The following is a 24,567-nucleotide window of genomic DNA, read 5'->3' as shown; positions in this document are numbered from 1 at the left end:
GGTTGTCAAAGGCTGCCCTGTCAATATCGAGTTGTCAATCAATGACCTGCTAGTACCAATAATTGCAATACAGATTAGGGTGTTAAGTGTTATAGATTGGAAGAGACGATTCACTGATGAAGGTATAACAGTCCTCTGACCTCTGTATGTGTTGATGGGTGGTGAGCTTTTGAAGCAATGTGGCTGCCGTGGTACATGTACATATGTATACATGCGCTTCAAATACATGTTATTACAAATGCTACAGTAAAGGCAATGTGGAAAATATGTGTTAGGGAATGTGTTTGTTGTGATGCGAGTGTGGGTTTGTGTCGCGAATGGGTGTCATTTGGGTCATTTGGTCAGTGCATGAGAACATGTCAGTGAGAGGACATGACTGTCGAGCTTACACACGCACGCACACACAAACATGCACACTCACACGACAGTAGAGCTGACTAGAGCCCTCTGACTGTCCCTCTACACTACCATGACCCATCACTACACTGGCCTGTCCCCTCAGGTGTGTGTGTGTGTGTGTGTGTGTGTGTGTGTGTGTGTGTGTGTGTGTGTGTGTGTGTGTGTGTTGTGTGTGTGTTGTTTGTAGAGCGACTCAAGAGACAGGAAGAGTAATTGAGAAAGAAAGAGAGACGAAGACAGAGGGCTATCTATTCTTCTGTGTAACTGAGTGATAAGGCTAGCTCCTCAGTATCTCTCTCCTCTCTCTAACCTTCACAGACACTACAAAAGGAGAGAGAGACTCACACACAGCCAAAGAGAGACAGAGAGACACTCACACACAGAGAGAGACAGAGACACACACATAGAAAGACACACACACACAGAGAGAAAGAGAGAGAGAGAGACACACACAGAGAGAGAGACAGAGAGAGACATACAGAAAGAGAGACAGAGAGAGAGAGAGAGAGAGAGAGAGAGAGACAGAGAGACATAGAGAGAGAGAGAGACAGAGACAGAGAGACACACACACACAGAGAGACAGAGACAGAGAAAGACAGAGAGAGAGCGAGAGAGAGAGAAAGACAGAGAGAGAGCGAGCGAGAGAGAGAGAGCGAGACACACAGAGAGAGAGACACACAGAGAGAGAGAGCGAGAGAGAGAGCGAGAGAGAGAGAAACAGTGTTAGTCTTACCTGTGTATATGCTGGCGTTAGATGCAGGGATGCCAAACTGGGACTCTATGAACTTGGGTATGAATGTGATGAAGGCTGTAACGATGGCACATTCTGCTGTGTAGGACAGACTGACAAACAGGAACGTCGTGTTGGACAGGATCCTTATCGCTGCCTTGGGGAGGTCTGGGGAGAGACCAGAGACATGAGTACACTAAAAGACAAACATACAGAAGACACACACATGTACACACACACACACACACACACACACACACACAGCTTGTATGCATGGAGGTCTGGAGAAGCTAAACGTATTTATGGTAATTAACGGTGAATTACGGTTAGACCGGCAGTCATTTGCATGACAATAACCGGCTGACAAAATTTCATGAACGCCACAGCCCTATAAATAACCCACTGTTACCGGGCAAGGCAGGGCAGGACGAGGGACACTCACCTCAAATAACACCAATGACCCAATGAGAAATAACCAGAAGAAAAGAAGGTGTGTTCTTGTGTGTTCAATAGTCCTGGGTGGTAACACATTACAGCTATCTAGACACACAGCTACTGCACCAATTGGACCATTTTTGCTCAATTTATTCTATAAAACGTTGGATTTACATCGAGGTTCCACAATACGCAACAATGTGAGTTGTTTCTCTACAAGGAAGACATCCTATCTCTACAACACACCAGAGGTCCCATTTTATTTGTAACACCTCAGAGTGATCACTGCTTGGACAGCAGCTGTTTGTTATTGGTCACAGAGGAAACTGTTTCCTTTCACACCTCAGGAAGCATCATCAGTATCACAGAGATTTTACGCACGCACGCACGCACACGCACGCACGCACAATCCTCTGTGTATAGAGTGTGTGTTGTGCTGAGAGATTGTATATTTTGTGGAGTGTGTGTGCGTAGAGTGTGTGTTGTGGCATTGATGACACTAATCAGCCACTTGAAACACCACATAAAGTTCAATTCCAAATATTTTTTGCACATATATCTCTCTCTCCAGTCATAACCAGAATATGTGAATTAGCCTTAAGGAACCAGGGACCCCAAATCCTGCTCCCCCGCTGTCTGAAGACGATTTAGAATTAGAGCTATAAGCTCCTCCTAACCCAATTTCACCCTTTCTTTGTTTTATCATTCACTGGATTAATCACATGGTTGTGTGTGTGTGTGTGTGTGTGTGTGTGTGCGTGAACATAGCCAGAATGTTTGGGTTCAAGAGGTGATGATGATACAATTTGGACCGTAACTATTGAAAGCCAATAGCTAATTGTTTACTTAATTTGCCATCCCTCTCTAGTCACATGGTTGTGAGTATAGGAGGACAGAAAGTTGTCGTTCGCGTTTGTGTCATGAATGATCCAATGCGTTTTGACCCTAAGCCAATCATCCTTTAGTTTTAACAAGGCATTGGCCCTCCCCTCCCCTATAGGTCAATCATTTGTCTAGTTCCCCCACTCAGTTTTGTCCACTTTTTCAGGATTGCAAAGAAAATGAATGAAATGAAAGCAAACAGTGGAGAGATCAATTCCTAGAGTGTCTTTGGGCCAATGGATCAGGTACAGAGTGAGAGAGACAGTTTGGGTGAATGTAGCCTAGCGGTTAAGAGCGTTGGACCAGTAACCGGAAAGGTCGCTGGTTCGAATCCCTGAGCCGACTAGGTGAAAAATCTGTCGATGTTTCCTCGAGCAAGAAACTTAACCCTAATTGCTCCAGTAAGTCGCTGTGGATAAGAGCGTCTGCTAAATGACTCAAATGTAAATGAATGGGAGCGTTATTAAATCATTCAACCACATCATGATTCCTAAAAACAGCCTTCAGAAACAACAGTGTGTTCAAAATGGTCCCCTATTTAGTGCAGTACTTTTTGACCAGGGCCACATACGGTAACGCACTACATAGGGAATATGGTGTCATTTGGGACATAGTCATAGTGAGTCACAGTCGTTTTCAGAAGGTTGAAACAGCCACTTCAGTGGTCTCCTGCCTTTGGGGCACAAAGTGTTGAATTTATCCTTTCCACCCAAACACAAACATGCTGGCAGGCAGCCTGTACTGGACTCAAATACGCATAATATAAAGCCCAGAAAGCTGTGCCTCATCTGCAGTTTCAGAGTGATAAAGTTAGATTAGTGTGTGCTGTGAGGGGGAACGTAACTAGGTCTCCCAGAGAGGAGAGGAGAGTCACAGGAGAAAGACTTTGGAAAATACTGGAGAGGAAATGAGGGGACTTTCTTTTTTTACATAAGGACAGTGGTTCATCAATTAAACGTTTTGAGCTTCATGCCGTGACACGTTTGTGGTAGAGGGTGGTAAACTGCGTCATTCCGTCACACTATCGCAAGGGAGAGAACGTTGATTAGGCTTTTGGTTTCTCTCTCTCAAAAACAGAAAGAAAGAATTCTAAATAACAAACTGGCTTTATTTACCACAGTGTGGAAAGACTGATCGCCCTTCTATATAGAGTGAATTTCCGAAACACAGAGTCCTTTGCTGATGTTAAGAAGAAACTGAATGAAAGAGAGTCCAGCGAGAATACAGAGGGGAAAAAGGTTACCCATATTTTCAAGACCTGAGCCATTTCATTTATTTGTTTTATTTATGAAATGTACTAGTTTCTTTGGGCAATTTAATGTATTTGTTTAGGCTTGGCCTATTTAGTAGGCTATTTTGCAGCATAAAGCCGAGCGACTCACTCATTTGTGGCTTTGGATCAAAATAAATAAGTACCGACATTCTTACTGATCATTTTCAATAAAGAAATGTTTTGACCACGTTGATCTGCTCATGTTGTGTGTATGTGTTCAATTATATGTGACATTGTGGTTACAATGATGAATGTAAACAATCTGAATCAAATAAATCCTATTTATAACACAGCGCATTTGGAAAGTATTCAGACCCCTTCACTTTTTCCACATTTTGTTACGTTCCAGCAATATCTAAAATGGGCTAATAGCCCACAATAAGAAAGCGAAATTTGTTTTTATTTTTATTTTAGCAAATGTATATAATAAAAAGAAAAAATATATACCGTATTCAGACCCTTTACTATGAGACTCAAAATTGAGCTCAGGTGCAACCTGTTTCCATTGATCATCCTTGGGATGTTTCTACAACTTTATTGGAGTCCACCTGTGGTAAATTTAATTGATTGGACATGATTTGGAAAGGCACACACCTGTCTATATAAGGTCCCACAGTTGACAGTGAATGTCAGAGCAAAAACCAAGCCATGTTGAAGGAATTGTCCGTAGAACTCCGAGACAGGATTGTGTCGAGGCACAGATCTGGGGAAGAGTACCAAAAGAATTCTCCAGCATTGAAGGTCCCCAAGAACACAGTGGCTGCGTTATTCTTAAATGGAAAAAGTTTGGAACCACCAAGACTTCCTAGAGCTGGCCGCCTGGATAAACTGAGCAATCGGGGGAGAAGGACCTTGGTCAGGGAGGTGACCAAGATCCCGATGGTCACTCTGATAGAGCTCCAGAGTTCCTCTGTGGAGATGGGAGAACCTTCCAGAAAGACAACCATCTCTGCAGCACTCCATCAATCAGGCCCTTATGGTAGCTGCTCCTCAGTAAAAGGCACACGACAGCGCGCTTGGACTTGGACGAATAGCACCTAAAGACTCTCAGACCATGAGAAACAAAATTCTCTGGTCTGATGAAACCAAGATTGATCTCTTTGGCCTGAATGCCAAGCGTCATGGCTGGAGGAAACCTGGCACCATCCCTACAGTGAAGCATGGTGGTGGCAGCATCATGCTGTGGGAATGTTTTCCAGCGGCAGGGACTGGGAGACTAGTCAGGATCGAGGAAAAGATGAACGGAGCAAAGTACAGAGAGATCCTTGATGAAAACCTGCTCCAGAGTGCTCAGGACCTTAGACTGCGGTGAAGGTTCACCTTCCAACAGGACAATGACCCTAAGCACACAGCCAAGACAATGCAGGAGTGGCTTCGGGACAAGTCTGAATGTCCTGAATGTCTGAATGGCCCGGCCAGAACCCGGACTTGAACCCGATCGAATATCTCTGAAGAGACCTCAAAATAGCTGTGCAGCGACGCTCCCCATCCAACCTGAAAGAGCTTGAGAAGATCTGCAGAGAAGAATGGGAGAAACTCCCCAAATACAGGTGTACCACGCTTGTGGCGTCATACCCAAGAAAACTCGAGGCTGTAATCGCTGCCAAAGGTGCTTCAACAAAGTACTGAGTAGTGTCTGAATACGTATGTAAATGTGATATTTCCGTTTTTAATTTTTTTTTATTATACATTTGCAAACAATTCTAAAAACCTGTTTTTGCTTTGTCATTATGGGGTATTGTGTGTAGATTGATGAGGGTAAAAAAACGATTTAATCCATTCACTGTAAATAATCAGATGTGTGTTGCGAGCTGTCATTTTCCCTATTTCCTTTGCATCTCACACTATACCATATATAGCACGCAACTTTCAACCAGGGCCCATAGGGCAATTTGGGACACACCCTATCTGGGGAGGGGCAGAATAAGCATCACTCCAGCTTAGCTACAACACATTGGTTAACTGAGGATCTCTAAGGCTAAGTCTATTTCAGGTGAATCCATGCTGATCAATGGGTTTTTAAGGACGACTGCATCACTGGTCTTCCATTGGCTAGCAGATTAGTGACTCATCATAGAGCTTCTATTGGACAGCAGATGACTGAGCCATTATCACATTCATTTCTGACAATATCCCATATGGTTCACAGACCCTCTTTTACAAAGGAAAACAAATGGACTGTTACATTAAAGAGGTAGTCTATGGCCCTGTACACACACACACAAACACACACACCTTTGATGTCCTTCCCGAAGCCCATGCCGGACTGGACGTTCTGTCCCTCCTCCTTCTCCATCATAAAATCATCATCGCTGGACACGTCATCTGCTGATGAGGTCATCTTCTTCTTCTTCTTCTTGTGGCGCGGAGGCAGCTTCTTAGGGAAGGCAAACATGGGGAAGATGACCAGGAGCATGGCTATAGAACACAGCAAGAACCCACTCCACCTGGGGACCAAAGGAAGACATAGATAGATAGATACTGTTAGAACACATCAGCGCACACATGCACGTACACGCACCGCGAACACGCCCTCTTACCAGTTGCCAACAAAGCGTGGGTCACTCTGGTCAATATGGACGACAGTTGTGGGATCGACGTAGAAACCAATCAGAACTCCTCCTAACAGATATCCCGCTGCCGGCCCCAGGGCTCCCATCACATACATGACAGCTGGAAGAGAGAGAGGAAGAAAGAAGATTACTTCATTGCCCAATTGTACGCAGTTTGACTTTCACTTTATCTCTACCCCTCTGACAAACACACATGCAAACACAGGTTGGAGAGGTTGGAGCAGAGGGAGAAACAACCAATCACAACCAGGGATACTACAGAAATAGCCAATCACAACCAAGTATACAAAGTAGTGCTGAGCGAATAATGAACATTTCTGTCATTTTTGTTTTTTTAAACAACTAATTGATGAATGTCGGTTTAATTAGCTTCTGTGAGCTCAATGTGCACATTGTGCAGTTTCTCTAGTCCGAACTGGGCAATGTAGCAGGGAATTGTAGTTTCCAACAGGCTATTCTACATAGTTTAGCATAGAAAACGTGGCCATTAACTACAATGACCATAATCCATTGCGAGCATACTTGTCCGGTCTGTGTTTCTTTTATGCCTGCTACGTAAAATAGACAGAAGAATGCTTGATCAGAAGAATACTCGATCGATAGGAGAGCAGTTGCTTCGCGAGGTATCGCTATCTGAAAATACATGATCTAAGTGATTGAAAGTCGGTATTCAGCAGTCAAAAAAGTATGCCTTATTTAGTTTGAAGAACTACTAAAACAGTGATTTTGTCAGACCGCATAGACAGCAGCTCTATAGAGATGAGATGATGAAATAAAACAAATGTAATATACACAACAAGTTCCAGGTTAAGCGAGCAGTGTGTCAAAACCTGCTCTGCTATTGTGAGAAAAATGGTCCGAATGAGGTGTTCTCTCATTTATGTCTGGAAGTAGCTAGCCAACTTTAGCCAGTTAGCTTGGGTGCTTGACTGCCGTTGTGAGGAACGCTTGGATCAAACCTACTCCTGGGCCAGAGCCTGCAGTGTGAGCTCTGAACGCTCGGAGAGCGAAAACACTCTGAATATACAGTACCAGTCAAAAGTTTGGACACAACTACTCCTTCAAGGGTTTTTGTAAATTTTTACTATTTTCTACATTGTAGAATAATAGTGAAGACATCAAAACTATGAAATAACACAGAGAATCATGTAGTAATCAAAAAAGTGTTAAACAAATCCAAATATATTTTAGATTCTTCAAAGTAGCCACCCTTTGCCTTAATGACAGCTTTGCACACTCTTGTCATTCTCTCAACCAGCTTCATGAGGTAGTTACCTGGAATGCATTTCAATTAACTTTGTGGAATCTCTGTCCTTAATGCGTTTGAGCCGATCAGTTGTGTTGTGACAAGGTAGGGATGATATACAGAAGATAGCCCTATTTAGTATTATGCCATATTATTCCAGTATTACCATATTATGGCAAGAACAGCTCAAATAAGCAAAGAGAAACGACAGTACATCATTACTTTAAGACATGAATGTCAGTCAATCTGAAAAATGTTAAGATCTTTGAACGTTTCTTCAACTGCAGTCACACTAGAGTTCATTTGAGTTACCAGCCTCAGAAATTGCAGCCCAAATAAATGCTTCACAGAGTTCAAGTAACAGACACATCTCAACATCAACTGTTCAGAGGGGACTGCGTGAATCAGGCCTTCATGGTCGAATTGCTGCAAAGAAACAACTACTAAAGGATACCAATAAGAAGAAACTTGCTTGGGCCAAGAAACACAAGCAATGGACATTAGACCGTTGGAAATCTATCCTTTGGTCTGATGAGTCCAAATTTGAGATTTTTGGTTACAACCGCCGTGTCTTTGTGAGACGCAGAGTAGGTGAACGAATGATCTCCGCATGTGTGGTTCCCACTGTGCTGATGACACTGTCTGTGATTTATTTAGAATTCAAGGCACACTTATCCAGCATGGCTACCATAGCATTCTGCAGCAATACGCCATCCCATCTGGTTTGCACTTAGTGGGACTATCATTTGTTTTTCAACAGGACAATGACCCAACACACCTCCAGGCTGTGTAAGGGCTAATTGACCAAGAAGGATAGTGATGGAGTGCTGCATCAGATGACCTGGCCTCCACAATCACCAGACCTCTACGCAGTAGAGATGGTTTGGGATGAGTTGGACCACAGAGTGAAGGAAAAGCAGCCAACAAGTGCTCAGCATATGATGGAACTCCTTCAAGACTGTTGGAAAAGCATTCCAGGTTAAGCTGGTTGAGAGAATGCCAAGAGTGTGCAACGCTCTCATCAAGGCAAAGGGTGGCTACTTTGAAGAATCTCCAATATAAAATATATTTTGATTTGTTTAACACTTTTTTGGTTACTACATCATTCCATATGTATCATTTCATAGTTCTGATGTCTTCACTATTATTCTACAGTGTAGAAAATAGTAAAAATAAATAAAAACCCTTGAATGAGTAGGTGTGTCCAAACGTTTGACTGGTACTGTATGAACAGACAATCTGACAACGCTCTGAATTTATGCTCAGATCGCACACACTGGATGCATTTAGGAACACACCCTTAGTCGTCAATCAAATATATTTGGCATTGATCAAATGGGCGGGCAGGCAGGCAAGCTCCCATTCAGTTGTCAAAATGTGGGTTTGGACAAGCATGTATTGGCAGGCAAGCTGCAGAAGGACGTGCAGGCCAGTGCAATTTTGACAGCCAACTAGGTAAAACATTTGAGACGATTTATCTACTGTTCCCTCGATAGATTTTAGCTCATCTCGCTCCGGCTAGCATTAGTTGATGAACTTGTTGATGTGCACAACTGAGGAAGAGAAAGACAACCTGTTCATGGTTGTTTGACCAATAGGACTGTAAAGTTCCCAAATGTAAGAGGACTCCCATGGTATTTACAAAATTTGCAGATATCCATTGAGCTTTATTTTGTGGTTTTGGCGAACGCGTTCTAATGCACTGTTGCTACTGCCTGTAAACAAACACACAGTCCAGTTCAAAATGAATGATACCAGGCCCGTATGGCAATTGGCTAATTTGCATAAAGGCCAATTGTAGCTCTGATTGGCTATGGCGCACCGGTCTGCGTAGACTCCGGTCCTTGACAAGACAGATGTTTGTATTAGGTTTTATTTACTGCAGTGTCTACTAATTGTCAAAACGCACGGTCGCTTTCCCACTCTATATTGCCATAGAAATTTCACAAATGCCTTACTATACGCCATTCCAAAACATTCTATGAATTTATGAAGACTTGAAAAAATATATATATAACCTTTGTGTAACTAGGCAAGTCAGTTAATACTTATTTACAATGACGGCCTAGGAACAGTGGGTTAACTGCCTTGTTCAGGGGCAGAACGACAGATTTTTACCTTGTCAGCTCAGGGATTCGATCTAGCAACCTTTCGGTTACTGGCCCAACACTCTAACCATTAGGCTACCTGCCACCCCAAAAAATTACCATATCTACTGTAAGTACTCGCTTGTCAGAAAATGTTTAAAAAAATGTGTCATAATGTTCCTATGAACAGATTTGAATAAGATTTCATGTTGCTAAAAACGCTGTCAGTTCCACTTTAAATAATAAGAGATAAGGGGGGTTGACATGACTGTGCATATGAGAGTTGTAACCATTTACTCTCCACACGTTATTCCACGTGCCCCTATTACAACTGTTAATGACACAGCTAGAAAAGTGGAGGGGTGGCGAGAAGAGGTGAAAGACAGGAGGAAAGAGAGAAAGCTGACCGGGAACCTGTAGGAGATATTCATTAACCAAGGGGCTATTACTACAAACATCTAAAACAGCTGACCTGGAACCTGGGGAAGCTATTCATTAACCCAGGGAATATTACTACAGCCATCTATAACAGCTGACCTTACATCGCAACAATACTGTTCCAGCTGAACTGGTCACTGTCTCAAATGGCACCCTATTCCCTACATAGTGTACTACTTTTGACCAGAGCCCTATGGACAGTAGTGCACTACATAGGGAATAGTCCCATCCATAACAACTGATTCTAGATCAGCGGGGACTTCAAATGAAGCCTGGGGCATTCAGACCATCACCTCTCAGACAATTACTGACTATTACTTTACAGGAGAGACGGGAAAACGTTTTACAACCTGGCTGATACACACACACACGCACACACACGCACTTCTCTGGACATGTGGAAAAACCACCCACGGACATAGAGTAACCTGGAAAGTCAAAACAATTATGGGCCATAGTCAGGAGTGAGGACATCTATAATTACACCTAGAACATTTCCTAAACTGCCCGCCAGGTGTGTGTGTGTGTCCAGAAGCTTATCCATTTTCCCAAGCTGTGTGTATTTAAATGATGTCACCATCCACAGAGCCTGTAGATAGAGCAGCATTGGTCTGTTCACTGTGCGCCTGCTGTCCACCAGACAGACAGACAGACAGACAGACAGACAGACAGACAGACAGACAGACAGACAGACAGACAGACAGACAGACAGACAGACAGACAGACAGACAGACAGACAGACAGACAGACAGACAGACAGACAGACAGACAGACAGACAGACAGACAGACAGACAGACAGACAGAGACACAGACAGACACAGACAGAGACACAGACAGAGACACAGACAGAGACACAGACAGAGACACAGACAGAGACACAGACAGAGACAGAGAGTGTGTTTCTTCTGTGGCGGGGCCTTCAGCAGTGTCTCCACCGTCTTATCAGGGGCTAATTAATTAAGAGCGAAATAAGTAAAATCTCTAAGAGGTCCAAGGGGATAAAGGGAGAGGGGAAATTATTCCTTAAAGCACAAAGAACCCATCTGTAAAGCCTCTTATCTGCCTGCCACACACAGAGAGAGTGAGAGAGAAAGACAAACAGAGAGCGACAGCGAGAGAGTTACTGAGAGAAACAGAGACACAGCACAAGAGAGAGCGACAGCGTTACTGAGAGCGAGAGAGAGACAGAGAGAGAGACAGCGCGAGAAAGACAGAGAGAGAGCAGGATGTGTACCATTCCCTGGGCTAATAGAGCACAAACAGAAAAAAAGCCTCCCTCAATTTACATATACATAAATCTCCACTGTAGAGAACAAATTCCCCAACAGATGCTGGTTCACTCACACCTCTCTCCATGTCAAATCAATCACAATTTCATATGCACAGAAAGCACCTTTCACAAAAGCCATATCGCTATCCAGACACAGTGAGTGGAGAGTCATTACTTTTTCATTGTATTGGGTACATTGCAAATGCCATCCTATTCCTTTTGGGGGGCACTATATAGGGAATAGGGTGTCATTTGGGACGCAGAAAAGTAGATAGAGACGGGTCCAGAATACCACATGAGACAGAGACAATGAAGAGGGATTATTAGAGGTGGCAGGGACAGTTAGAGGTCTGCTTTTACTATCTCTACGATGATTAAAAGATCCATTCATAAAAGGATATGAGAACAGGCGCAAGTGTGTGTGCGAATGTCTGTGTTTCTTTGTGTTTGCATGTGTGTGTGTGTCTTTGCGTATGTGCGTGTGTCTTTGTGTGTGTGTGCGTGCATGTCTTTGTGTGTGCATCTGTCTTTGTGTGTGTGTGTGTGTGTGTGTGTGTGTGTGTGTGTGTGTGTGTGTGTGTGTGTGTGTGTGTGTGTGTGTGTGTGTGTGTGTGTGTGTGTGTGTAATTGTGCCAATGTGTTATCATGCGTTTGTGGTTCATGGTGTATTTCATCCTGTTAGAAGAAGACCAATAATGTTAATGACATAGTTGGATAAGCTACGGTGCCTTGGAGAGCCTGCACATCAGCCTGTCAGCATACCGTCAGTGTATTGTCAGCGTGTGTGAGAAACAGAGCTATGTACAGACACAGTGAGCATAGCCTTGCTATTGAGAGAGAGAGCTATGTACAGACTAGAGGTCGACCGATTATGATTTTTCTATTATTATTGGGGGCCCAAAAAAAAGCCAGTACCGATTAAAATCGGCCGATTTTGTATTTATTTATTTGTAATATTGACAATTACAACAATACTGAATGAACACTTATTTTAACTTAATATAATACATCAATAAAATCAATTTAGCCTCAAATAAATAATGAAACATGTTCAATTTGGTTTAAATAAAGCAAAAACAAAGTGTTGGAGAAGAAAGTAAAAGTGCATTATGTGCCATGTAAGAAAGCTAACGTTTAAGTTCCTTGCTTAGAACATGAGAACATATGAAAACTGGTGGTTCCTTTTAACATGAGTCTTCAATATTCCCAGGTAAGAAGTTTTAGGTTGTAGTTATTATAGGAATTATAGGACTATTTCTCTCTATACGATTTGTATTTCATATACCTTTGACTATTGGATGTTCTTATAGGCACTTTAGTATTGCCAGTGTAACAGTATAGCTTCCGTCCCTCTCCTCGCTCCTACCTGGGCTCAAACCAAGAACACAACAACAGCCACCCTCGAAGCAGTGTTACCCATGTAGAGGAAGAAAAACAACTACTCCAAGTCTCAGAGTGAGTGACGTTTGAAACACTATTAGCGCGCACCCAGCTAACTAGCTAGCCATTTCACATCGGTTACACCAGCCTAATCTTGGGAGTTGATAGGCTTGAAGTCATAAACAGCGCAATGCATTGCGAAGGGCTGCTGGCAAAACACACAAAAATGCTGTTTGAATGAACGCTTACGAGCCTGCTGGTGCCTACCACCGCTCAGTCACACGGCTCTATCAAATCATAGACTTAATTATAACATAATAACACACAGAAACACGAGCCTTAGGTGATTAATATGGTCGAATCCGGAAACTATCACGTTTATTCTTTCAGTGAAATACGGAACCGTCCCGTATTTTACATAACGGGTGGCATCCATAAGTCTAAATGTTCCTGTTACATTGCACAACCTCCAATGTTATGTCATAATTACGTAAAATTCTGGCAAATTAGTTCGCAACGAGCCAGGCGGCCCAAACTGTTGTATATACCCTGATTCTGCAAGCAAGGAACGCAAGAGAACTGACACAATTTCACCTGGTTAATATTGCCTGCTAACCTGGATTTCTTTTAGCTAAATATGCAGGTTTAAAAATATATACTTCTGTGTATTGATTTTAAGAAAGGCATTGATGTTTATAGTTAGGTAGTTAGGCTTTTTTTCGCAAATGCGCTTTTGTTAAATCATCCCGTTTGGCGAAGTTGGCTGTCTTTGTTAGGAAGAAATAGTCTTCACAGTTCGCAACGAGCCAGGCGGCCCAAACTGCTGCATATACCCTGACTCTGTTTGCAAGAGAAGTGAGACATTTTCCCTAGTTAAAAGAAATTCATGTTAGCAGGCAATATTAACTAAATATGCAGGTTTAAAAATATATACTTGTGTATTGATTTTAAGAAAGGCATTGATGTTTATGGTTAGGTAAACGTCGGAGCAAAGACAGTCCTTTTTCGCAAATGCGCACCACATCGATTATATGCAACGCAGGACTGGCTAGATAAACTAGTAATATCATCAACCATGTGTAGTTAACTAGTGATTATGATTGATTGATTGTTTTTATAAGATAAGTTTAATGCTAGCTAGCAACTTACCTTCGCTTCTTACTGCATTCGCGTAACAGGCAGGCTCCTCATGGAGTGCAACGTAAAGCAAGTGGTTAGAGCGTTGGACTAGTTAACCATAAGGTTGCATCCCCAAGCTGACAAGGTAAAAATCTGTCGTTCTGCCCCTGAACAAGGCAGTTAACCCACCGTTCCTAGGCCGTCATTGAAAATAAGAATGTGTTCTTAACTGACTTGCCTAGTTAAATAAAGGTAAAAAAAAAAAAGGTAAATAAAAAAAAAAAGAGGCAAATCTGTGGCCAAAAATACCGATTACTGATTGTTATGAAAACTTGAAATCGGCCCTAATTAAATCGGCCATTCCAATTAATCGGTCGACCTCTAGCACAGAAACAGTGAGCATAGCCTTGCTATTGAGAGAGACAAAGCTATGTACAGACACAGTGAGCATAGCCTTGCTATTCAGAGAGACAGAGCTATGTACAGACACAGTGAGCATAGCCTTGCTATTGAGAGAGACAGAGGTATGTACGGACACAGTGAGCATGGCTGCCATCGGCAGACCTGGGTATCAAGAGAACAAAGAATATGTGCCCACTGTACACATTCTTTTTTTTCCTTTTTTTAACTAGGTAAGTCAGTTAAGAACAAACTCTTATTTACAATGACGGCCTACACCGGCCAAACCTGGACGACGCTGGGCCAATTGTGCACCGCCCTATGGGACTCAAAATTACGGCCTGTTGTGATACAGCTTGGATTTAAACCAGGGTGTCTGTAGTGATGCATCAAGCACTGAGATGCAGTGCCTTAAACCGCTGCGCCACTCAGGATCCCATTGAGGTGGAAACTGAGCTGCACTTCCTAACCTCCTTCCAAATGTATTAGAGACACATATTTCCCACAGATGACAAAGGTTTTGAAAACAAATCCAACATTGTTAAACTCCAATATCTATTAGGTGAAATACCACAAAGTGCAGTCATAGCAGCAAGATTTGTTTCATGTTGCCATGAGAAAAGGGAGAGGAGCACAAACACTAGAATGTCAAGAGTGTGCAGAGAATGCCAAGAGTGTGCAAAGCTGTCATCAAGGCAAAGCGTGGCTACTTTGAAGAATCTCAAATATAAAATATATTTTGATTTGTTTACAACATGATTCCATATGTGTTATTTCATAGTTTTGATGTCTTCACTATTATTCTGCAATATAGAAAATAGTAATATTAAAGAAAAACCCTTGAATGAGTAAATGTGTCCAAACTTTTGACTGGTACTGTACATACGTACACACATATACATACACAAAAATAAATAAAAAATATCACTGCATACTACCCCTTCCCTCCAATACCCTCTCATATCCCCTGTTGGCCAATATTCTTACTCCTGATCAATAGAAGGCAACTGTTCAAAAGGAAAAGTTATCAGTACAACCTCTCAAAGTGTATAAAAAAATCCAAGTGTAGAAAAGACATTAGATTTTTCAACCAGGCTGATAAAATGGGAGGTTTGGAGGACTTCCAATTAAGCAAGATCTGCCGGCGGGCTATGAGGGAAGTTACAACGTCTGCTTTACTTTTAGTCCGACTAGGCAACAAAGATTGAACTCCAAATATATCTATCAAAGGACAAGGATGCAGGTCAATATCTAGAATTATAGAGAGTATTAAAAAAGGATGACCAATATTCAACCAGCTTAGAACATTCATATAACACATGGGTGTGGTCTGCTAGAGTGATTGAACATTATCAAATGTGTAATTTGTGTCTGGGAGGAATTTACAACATTTTTCTTTGGTGTGGTGAATTCTCTGCAAGACCTTGAGCTGAATTAAACTTAACCGAGCTCATGAGGATGTGGAGTTAACCCTAAGAAGGACCTCCTCCCACCAGTCATCTGTAAGGTCAAGTTCAGTCTGCCTTGATATTGTTTACTGGAGAGGATTCAGAGGAAAGCATAATGTCATATAATCTCGAAAATCAGACAAAATCTCTTGTAGCAACGTCTTGGGAGGTAGTTGAGGAAAGATGGGAAAATGAGAGCGAACAAAGTTAAGGGCTTGAAAATAGCGGGAAATAATGAGCCAAATTACATTTAGCAATGCGATCATTAAAACTGGCAAACTTCCCATCTAAAAATAAATCTTTAAAACATACCAAACCTCTCTCTCACCACAAAACAAAAGCCTGGTGGAGTTTGGAGGGTAAAAATAGGTGGTTGTTACAGATAGGGCCTAGAAGAGAAGGGGCAGAAAGTCTAAAATGTTAACAAAATTGTCTCCAGATCTTCAAAGTAGAGAGCACAATGAGGTTTCCAGTATACTGCACTAACACGGACAACGCCGGGCCAATCGTGCACCGCCCCATGGGTCACTCGGTCGCGGCTGGCTGCAACAGAGCCTGGACTCAAACCAGGATCTCTAGTGGCCACTGCCCCACTCGGGAGGCCCGGTTTCCAGTATACTTTGAAGGTCACAAGGACAGTGGGGCACAAGTAGGAGAATGATTGGCATGAGTGTGCTTCTAATGAGCACCAGTTGGTACTTGTAGCATTATACCAGACCATAATCCAATAGTAAAGCAGTACATTTGGAAGTGCCAATCCTCCATCTTCTCTCCTGCCAGCTAAGGAGAGAGGCAGACTATCCCAGCGTTGTAAGCATGCTTTAACTTGTGTGACTAGACTTGCAAAGTTAGTTTTATGGGCCAGAGAATACCTAAATAGGAAAAACCATTGGGAAACAGACGGAAAGGCAGGGCTCCAGGGGGAATTTGCTTGGCAGCGGGGTTTTCTAAATGTTCAATTTCTAACCTGAGAATTATCAAAATGTGTTTAAAATATGCAGTATGTTACCAACCGAGTTCACAGTGTTAGTGAAATATAATAGTATATCATCTGCATACAGTGACACTTCATGTTATTCACCAGCTCGGTGGATTACAGTGAAAGTGGATAATTTTAAGGCCAAGAAAAAGTGGTTCTATTGCAAGTGCAAAAAGGAGCGGGGACATAGGACACCCTTGACGGGTCCCTCTGGAGAGGGGGAAGTATTTTGAATGTTGAGAGTTGGTGTGTACGCTAGCTGTAGGAGCAGAATAGAGCAGATGTGAAATTGCACCCAAAACCAAATCTTCCCAAAATCTTAAATAAATAATTCCACTCCACCCGGTTGAAAGCCTTCTCCGCATCAAGAGAAAAAACAATTTTGGGGTCTGAAGAAACAGAAGGAGAGAGTATAATGTTCAAAAGACAGCGTGGAAATCAGTTGTCGCCCTTTGATGAAACCCGTTTGATCATCAGATATGACATACTGAAGGCAGGGTTCCAACCGGCATGCTAGAACCTTAGCTAATGGTTTAACATCAGCATTCAAAAGTGAAATGGGCCGATATCCACCACATTCTGACGGATCTTTATCTTTCTTGAGTATAAATGAGATGGAGGCTTGAGTTAACGTTGGGATGAGAGAGCCCTGTGATAACGAGTTGGTGAACATATCTAATAGTAATGAGGCGAGTTGATCTGAGAATTTTTTTATAAAAATCGACGGGAAAGCCGTCGACAAACTTTAGACCGTTTGTTATCTCATCTAGATGCAAAGGGTTGTTCAGAACTTTACTCATGTCCATATCAATGGATGGAATATCCAAGTTATCTAAAAAGTTGTACATCGCCGTATTATCTGATGGGGGTTCAGATTTGTAGAGGTTAGAATAAAATGACACAAAAGTTTAATTAATATTAAAAGGACTCACTTGTAAGATTACGGGAAGAGACATATACCTGAGAGATAAGGAGTGATGCTGTTCCCCGGGTTTTACTGTTAAAATTAGAATGAAAAACCTGTCTAACCCATGCTTTACGCAATCTAGTATGGTTGGTAGCGCGTAGTTGCGTTTCATGAAGAAATGCGATATCAGTATTCAGGCTCTTCAGAAGTGAAAATACTCTGGAGCGCTTAATTTGCTCCCCACAGCCATGAATGTTCCATGTCACCAGTCTGACTGGAAGCCCCAAAATACCATCCTGACTTGTTGTTGAACTAGACATGAATCCTAATAAAGAGGAGAAATCAAATGAAAAAGAAAGAGGAAAATACAGATTGAGAGAGGAGCAGCATGAAAAAAACATCTGAAAATGCCAACCCCGCACCTCTTTAAAATCATGTATATGTATGTGTCTCTTTCGGAGGGGTTGGGTTAAAAGAGGAAGTCAAATTTCGGTTGAACCAATAAAATTTTCTTAATCTGAATGTCTAAATGGCGCCCTACTCATTACAGTGCACTACTTTTGACCAGAGCCATATGCGCCCTAATCAAAAGGGAAAAGGGTGTCATTTGGGAAAGCTCCAGACGTAGGACACTAGAAACTACATAATGTGCCATAAGTCATAAAGAGTATTAGGGTATTAGTCAAGAAGAACATGGAGTATTGTGGAATAAAGCAAAAGAACCTAGAAGCCAAGTCTAAAAGCATGGTTGGAAAAGAAAACGTCAACCTTCATCAAGAGTCCCTTGAAACGTTCTACCAGTGGAGAAACATCCTCTTCAGTCACTTGCCTGCCTTAACATTAAAACCGCTGGGCCTCGAGGGATCTTATTTTGGTTGTGTTTATGAAGGTATAAGGTAACATTAGAATATAATTTTTTATTTTATTTCAAGTAACACAATAGCATTTTCATTAGTTTATGTTACTGTAGGCTATATGTAAAAACAAAAAACACAAATTCAAGTGTTCAATAAATTGAATATGCGGTGTGCCTTTGCTACAACTATGAAACAGAAGTGTATGTGTTGGAACACGGTAACAGCTTATTTTATTTCAAAAAAATAACCCAACCACCAAGACCCATCGTCAGCAAGATGTGCGGTCAAATGATGAAAACATCAGTAGCCTAAACATCATTATAAGGGCCAAGTGTGCTTGATAAATAGTGAAAATCAGCACAAAAGCAATAATGGCATTATAATGAATAGAAGTGTCGATAGGACAGCAGTCAAAAATGTCATTATTTATAGGTCGGATACCATGTCGAATGTCTGTTTCTTTGTCATCGAAATGGAGGTAACGCATAAACTCTCTGAAGCAATCCATTGACATGGTTTCTCCAAAGAAAAGTTTCCCATACATGTCTGACCAGAAGCTCTCCATATATATGCTCTTTCCACTGAATGGTCCATGAACATGCATCATAGAAATGAACGCTTCCAGCTCATCAACAGACAGATCCCAGGCAGTGTCTCCTTAATCCATGTGCACCTTAGCCATAGTACAGTCCCTGAATGCTGTAGCATGTCCATATCACATAAACAACGAAAGCTGGTGAGTGCATTGCTGATGTTGTTTTTTGCTTTAGATCTAAGGCCTGCTCTCTCAGTGATGACATTTGGTGCTGATAATCAGCCCGGAGCATTGTCACTGGCTTGTTCTATCTAAACGGTGCCATCCCTTTCGCTCTCCTGTCTCACTGTTTCATTTAGGAGTGGCACTGGCACCTGCTCAGTGCGCACCATTCTGGCTTTTTTGCGCTTAGGCCTCAGAGGTGTAGGTTATTCAGTCTGAGGCTTAGAATCAGAAGAATAATCATCAGCGATGTCATGATTCATTTCTTCCCCGCCATCTAAGCCGTTTTCATTCCGATCTTGTAGCAGCGCTAACGCATCATGTGCATCCATTTGTCTTGGTCTTCTTGCCATTGTAAATTACACACGCTTTCACTGTGTACTCCAAGTAGTCAGAGTGGACCGATAAAACTGCTTGGATTTGGTGGACTGATAGAGGGTACCTACCATTTTGAGATTATAATAAGAATATACCAATAGAGCTGAATGGCCCGCCCTGTTCTTCACTCACAATTGGTGATTACATAATTATGCAACATTTGCTTCCCCTCGCTCATCAACTCACCCATTCTCCCCAACATACTTTACTTAATTTATTTCATCTGTTGTTATATGTATGAAATTATTTTCGGTATAGTTTAAGTTCAGGTTCGAGGCAGTTATACAGGGTGATTATCAACTGGGCAAGGCACATTCCACTGTCGGGAGAAGGAGGGGCAACGGGGGAAAACCATAAAAAAATGACATGCCCTCATAAAACTGGTTATAGATCCAGTTCTGTTTTTGATATTAAGATTCTAACAATGGCAGTGTGTTATATAGACTGATTTAGGAAAAGTCAAGGACGGAGGGGATAATGACTTTAAAAATGGCAGAGTAATAAAACAATTAAAATCATGAGCAATCAAAATGACTGCTTTAGCGGTTCTAGTGTTAAGAGCACATAGCACTTCATGCAGTGTTTTCATTAGCGCCATATGGTGTTTATCCAGACCAAGTCTAAGCAGTAACAATAAAGTCAAGGTGATACGAGCAGCGAGCTCATTATGATGAATGACTTCAATCACATACACCATTACTCTACTGACCCTCTCTGTCCATTCTCATACAACACACTGTCCATTAATTCTCTCTCTGGGTTACGGAAAATAGGATTTTGAATGGGAATCTCTCCCTGAAAATAGGATTTTGAATGGGAATCAATTGTTTGATCCCCACAAGAATAGTAAAACAAACACGTGTGTGCATTCATTATGCGTGTGCGCACCGTGTGTGTGTCCTACAACAGCTGATATGTCATACATCATGTCTCCCCTAGCATTGTATAACTTTAAGTCATGCCAACCCCATCCTTCATATTAACAGTGTTCCGCTAAACCGTGTCCAGCGCCAGTCACTGCACCACCCCGCTGCTTGGCAGCCCGCCAGAGCTGTTGGCGGGTCCCGTTTCCACGATGAAGGGCAGGCAGGGTTGTCGTCGGGGTGAAGAATATGCTGGCGATGCAAAATCCCGCCGCAGCATCACGCACACACAGACACACATCACAGGGGAGTGAGGGACGCATGCCGATGAGGAACACACACACACACTTAAACACCAAAGGCTCCATTTACTCAATTACGCAATGGGCCTTCTCCGGTAGTATGTGAAGGGCAGGGAATTATATAGTGTGCATATACTGTGGCAGTAATACATTACAGGCTCTCAATGATTGGTTTTGCCATGTCAGCTAACCCCTCACTCTCTCAGAGGTTCCCAAACTTTTTATAGTCCCGTACCCCTTCAAACATTCAACCTCCAGCTGCGTACCCCCTCTAGCACCAGGGTCAGCGCACTCTCAAATGTTGTTTTTAATCCATCATTGTAAGCCTGCCACACACACACACTATATGATACATTTATTAAACACAAGAATGAGTGTGAGTTTGTCACTTCCCATGAGCCGGGTTGTGACAAAGAGATCTTATAGGACCAGGGCACAAATAATAATAATAATCAATACTTTTGCTCTTTATTTAGCCATCTTACATATAAAACCTTACTTGTCCATCAAAAATTGTGAATAACTAACGACAGGTTAATGAGAAGGGTGTGCTTGAAAGGATGCACATTTCTCTGCAATGTTGGGTTGTATTGGAGAGAGTCTCAGTCTTAAATCATTTCCCATACACAGTCTGTGTCTGTATTTAGTTTTCATGCTTGTGAGGGCTGAGAATCCACTCTCACATAGGTAGGTGGTTGCAAACGGCACCAGTGTCTTCACAGCACAATTTGCCAAGGCAGAATACTCTGTGAGCAGCCCTATCCAGAAATCTGGCGGTGGCTTCTGATTAAATTCAATTTTCACAGAACCGCTTGTTGCAATTTCAATGAGGCTCTCTTGTTCAGATATCGGTAAGTGGCCTACAGGCAGGGCATGAAAGGGATAACGAATCCAATTGTTTGTGTCGTCCGTTTCGGGATAGACCCTGCGTAATTGCAGCACCCAGCTCACTCAGGTGCTTCGCTATATCTCATTTGACATTGTCTGTAAGCTTGAGTTCATTTGCACACAAATAAATCATACAATGATGGAAAGACCTGTGTGTTGTCCTTGTTAATGCAGACAGAGAAGAGCTCCAACTTCTTAATCACAGCCTCAATTTTGTCCCGCACATTGACTATAGTTGCGGAGAGTCCCTGTAATCCTAGATTCAGATCATTCAGGCAAGAAAAAACATCACCCAAATAGGCCAGTTGTGTGAGAAACTCGTCATCATGCAAGCAGTCAGACAAGTGAAAATTATGGTCAGTAAAGAAAACTAAGTCCATCTCTCAATTCAAAAAAACGTGTCAATAGTTTGCCCCTTGATAACCAGTGCACTTCTGTATGTTGTAAAAGCGTTACATGGTCGCTGCCCATATCATTGCGTAATGCAGAAAATACACCAGAGTTCAGGGGCCTTGCTTTAACCTGTTAGGGCTAGGGGGCAGCATTGACACGGCTGGATAAAAAACATACCCGATTTAATCTGGTTACCACTCCTACTCAGTAACTAGAATATGCATATACTTATTACATATGGATAGAAAACACCCTAAATTTTCTAAAACTGTTTGAATGGTGTCTGTGAGTATAACAGAACTCAAATGGCAGGTCAAAACCTGAGAGATTCCTTTACAGGAAGTGGCCTGTCTGACCATTTCTGGAACTTCTTTGCCATCTCTATCATTTACTAAGGATCTCTGCTCTAACGTGACACTTCCCACGTCGTCCATAGGCTCTCAGAGCCCGGGAAAAAAGAGAATGTCGTCATTCCAGCCACAGGCTGAAACACATTATCGCCTTTCTCAAGTGGCCCATCAAGAGACACTAGCTTATGCGCGTGACCCCGACCGCCCCCGCCTTTGGGATTTTTTTCCTCTGTTTGCCGAAAAGGAGATTCCCTGTCGGAATATTATCGCTTTTCTACGAGAAAAATGACGTAAAAATTGATTTTAAACAGCGGTTGACATGCTTCGACGTACGGCAATGGAATACTTTGAATTTTATTGTCGGGAATTGCGCCAAGCGCGACACTTCTTTACTATTTCGGATAGTGTCTGGAACGCATACGAACAAAACGCCGCTATTCGGATATAACGATGGATTATTTTGGACCAAACCAACATTTGTTATTGAAGTAGACGTCCTGGGTGTGCATTCTGACGAAGACAACAAAAGGTAATGACATTTTTATAATAGTAAATATGATTATGGTGAGTGCTAAACTTGCCGGGTGTCTAAATAGCGAGCCCGTGATGCCTGGGCTATGTACTTAGAATATTGCAAAATCTGCTTTCACCAAAAGCTATTTTAAAATCGGACATATCGAGTGCATAGAGGAGGTCTGTATCTATAATTCTTAAAATAATTGTTATGCTTTTTGTGAACGTTTATCGTGAGTAATTTAGTAAAATGTTAGCGAATTCCCCGTAAGTTTGCGGGGGTATGCTAGTTCTGAACGTCACATGCTAATGTAAAAAGCTGGTTTTTGATATAAATATGAACTTGATTGAACAAAACATGCATGTATTGTATAACATAATGTCCTAGGGTTGTCATCTGATGAAGATCATCAAAGGTGAGTGCTGCATTTAGCTGTCTTCTGGGTTTTGGTGACATTATATGCTGGCTTGAAAAATGGGTGTCTGATTATTTCTGGCTTGGTACTCTGCTGACATAATCTAATGTTTTGCTTTCGTTGTAAAGCCTTTTTGAAATCGGACAGTGTGGTTAGATTAACGAGAGTCTTATCTTTAAATGGGTGTAAAATAGTCATATGTTTGAGAAATTGAAGTAATAGGATTTTGAAGATTTTGAAAATCGCGCCACAGGCTGGCAGTGGCTGTTACGTAGGTGGGACGAATTCGTCCCGCCGGTCCCATAGAGGTTAACAAAGTTAACCATTTTCACTGTAGTGTCCAAACCGTCTTTCAAGCTGTCAGGCATTCCCTTGGCAGCAAGAGCCTCTCGGTGGATGCTGCAGTGGACCCAAGTGGCATCGGGAGCAACTGCTTGTCTACCAGTCATGGCTTTTGCGCCATCAGTACAGAACACCAACACATCTTGACCATTTGATGTCACAAAGCTGTCCAGTACAAAACAATATCCTCTCCTGTTGTCCTGGTTTGCAGAAGAGGATGTCTTCCTTAATTGACCCCGCAAAAACGTAACGGACACATACCAGGAGCTGTGCCAGGCCCGCCACGTCTGTTGACTCATCCAGCTGTAATGCATAGAATTCACTGGCTTGTATGAGAAGCAGTAATTATTTCAAAACATCTCCTGCCATGTCACTGATGCGTCGGGAAACAGTGTTGTTTGATCAGTGTTTATTTTTGCCAGTGAAACGAGGCTATTCAACCGTGAAAAAAAACATCACCCAAATGTATAGCCCCGTTGGAAAATATAAATGGACTGTTTGAAAATGTGAATGACATTTTTAGTTGGCATACTCCCGACGGCATTGCACCCCAGCTTGAGAATAGCCGCTCTAAGTGAACATTGTGAATGATAATCACCATGTTATACCCAAGTGGGTGCTACACATTGGTGGTGGATGAGGTGAGTTTCCCTCTTGTATGCACTTTTAGCATCTGAAAAAGCACTTGAAATAAATCTCATCAATTATGAATGAGTTATTATGGCAGGGCCTTTCTGTAGCATAGATTCTGCCAATGATTCTGCATTGATACCAGAATCAAGGAACGAACATGAACACACAGAGAAGCTACATTTTCAGAATGGACGTCTGTTGGGTCTTCTCGACCGTCAGCCAAGGTAAAACAATCCCCCTCCTCACACACGCATCGACGCACATACACACACGATAGAAAGGAAGGGGAGGTGGAGAAGGAGAAAGGGA

General features: G+C 42.2%; 1 protein-coding gene across 1 annotated transcript in view; it reads right to left on the bottom strand.

Annotated features, from left to right (window-relative positions):
• The window catches only part of slco5a1 (solute carrier organic anion transporter family member 5A1), a 103,709-nt gene that overhangs the window by 25,401 nt on the left and 53,741 nt on the right, over positions 1-24,567 (bottom strand). The window contains exons 3-5 of the mRNA XM_014181033.2: positions 6,260-6,392; positions 5,955-6,166; positions 1,133-1,297 (exon numbers count right to left, since the gene is read on the bottom strand). Coding sequence (XP_014036508.1) covers positions 1,133-1,297; positions 5,955-6,166; positions 6,260-6,392 — 510 coding nt within the window. The remainder of the gene's footprint in view (positions 1-1,132; positions 1,298-5,954; positions 6,167-6,259; positions 6,393-24,567) is intronic.

This window comes from Salmo salar, chromosome ssa29 (assembly GCF_905237065.1).
Source record: "Salmo salar chromosome ssa29, Ssal_v3.1, whole genome shotgun sequence".
Taxonomy (NCBI): Eukaryota; Metazoa; Chordata; class Actinopteri; order Salmoniformes; family Salmonidae; genus Salmo; species Salmo salar.
Note: the sequence above shows the minus strand (reverse complement) of the source record. Positions and strands in the feature narration are given on the sequence as shown.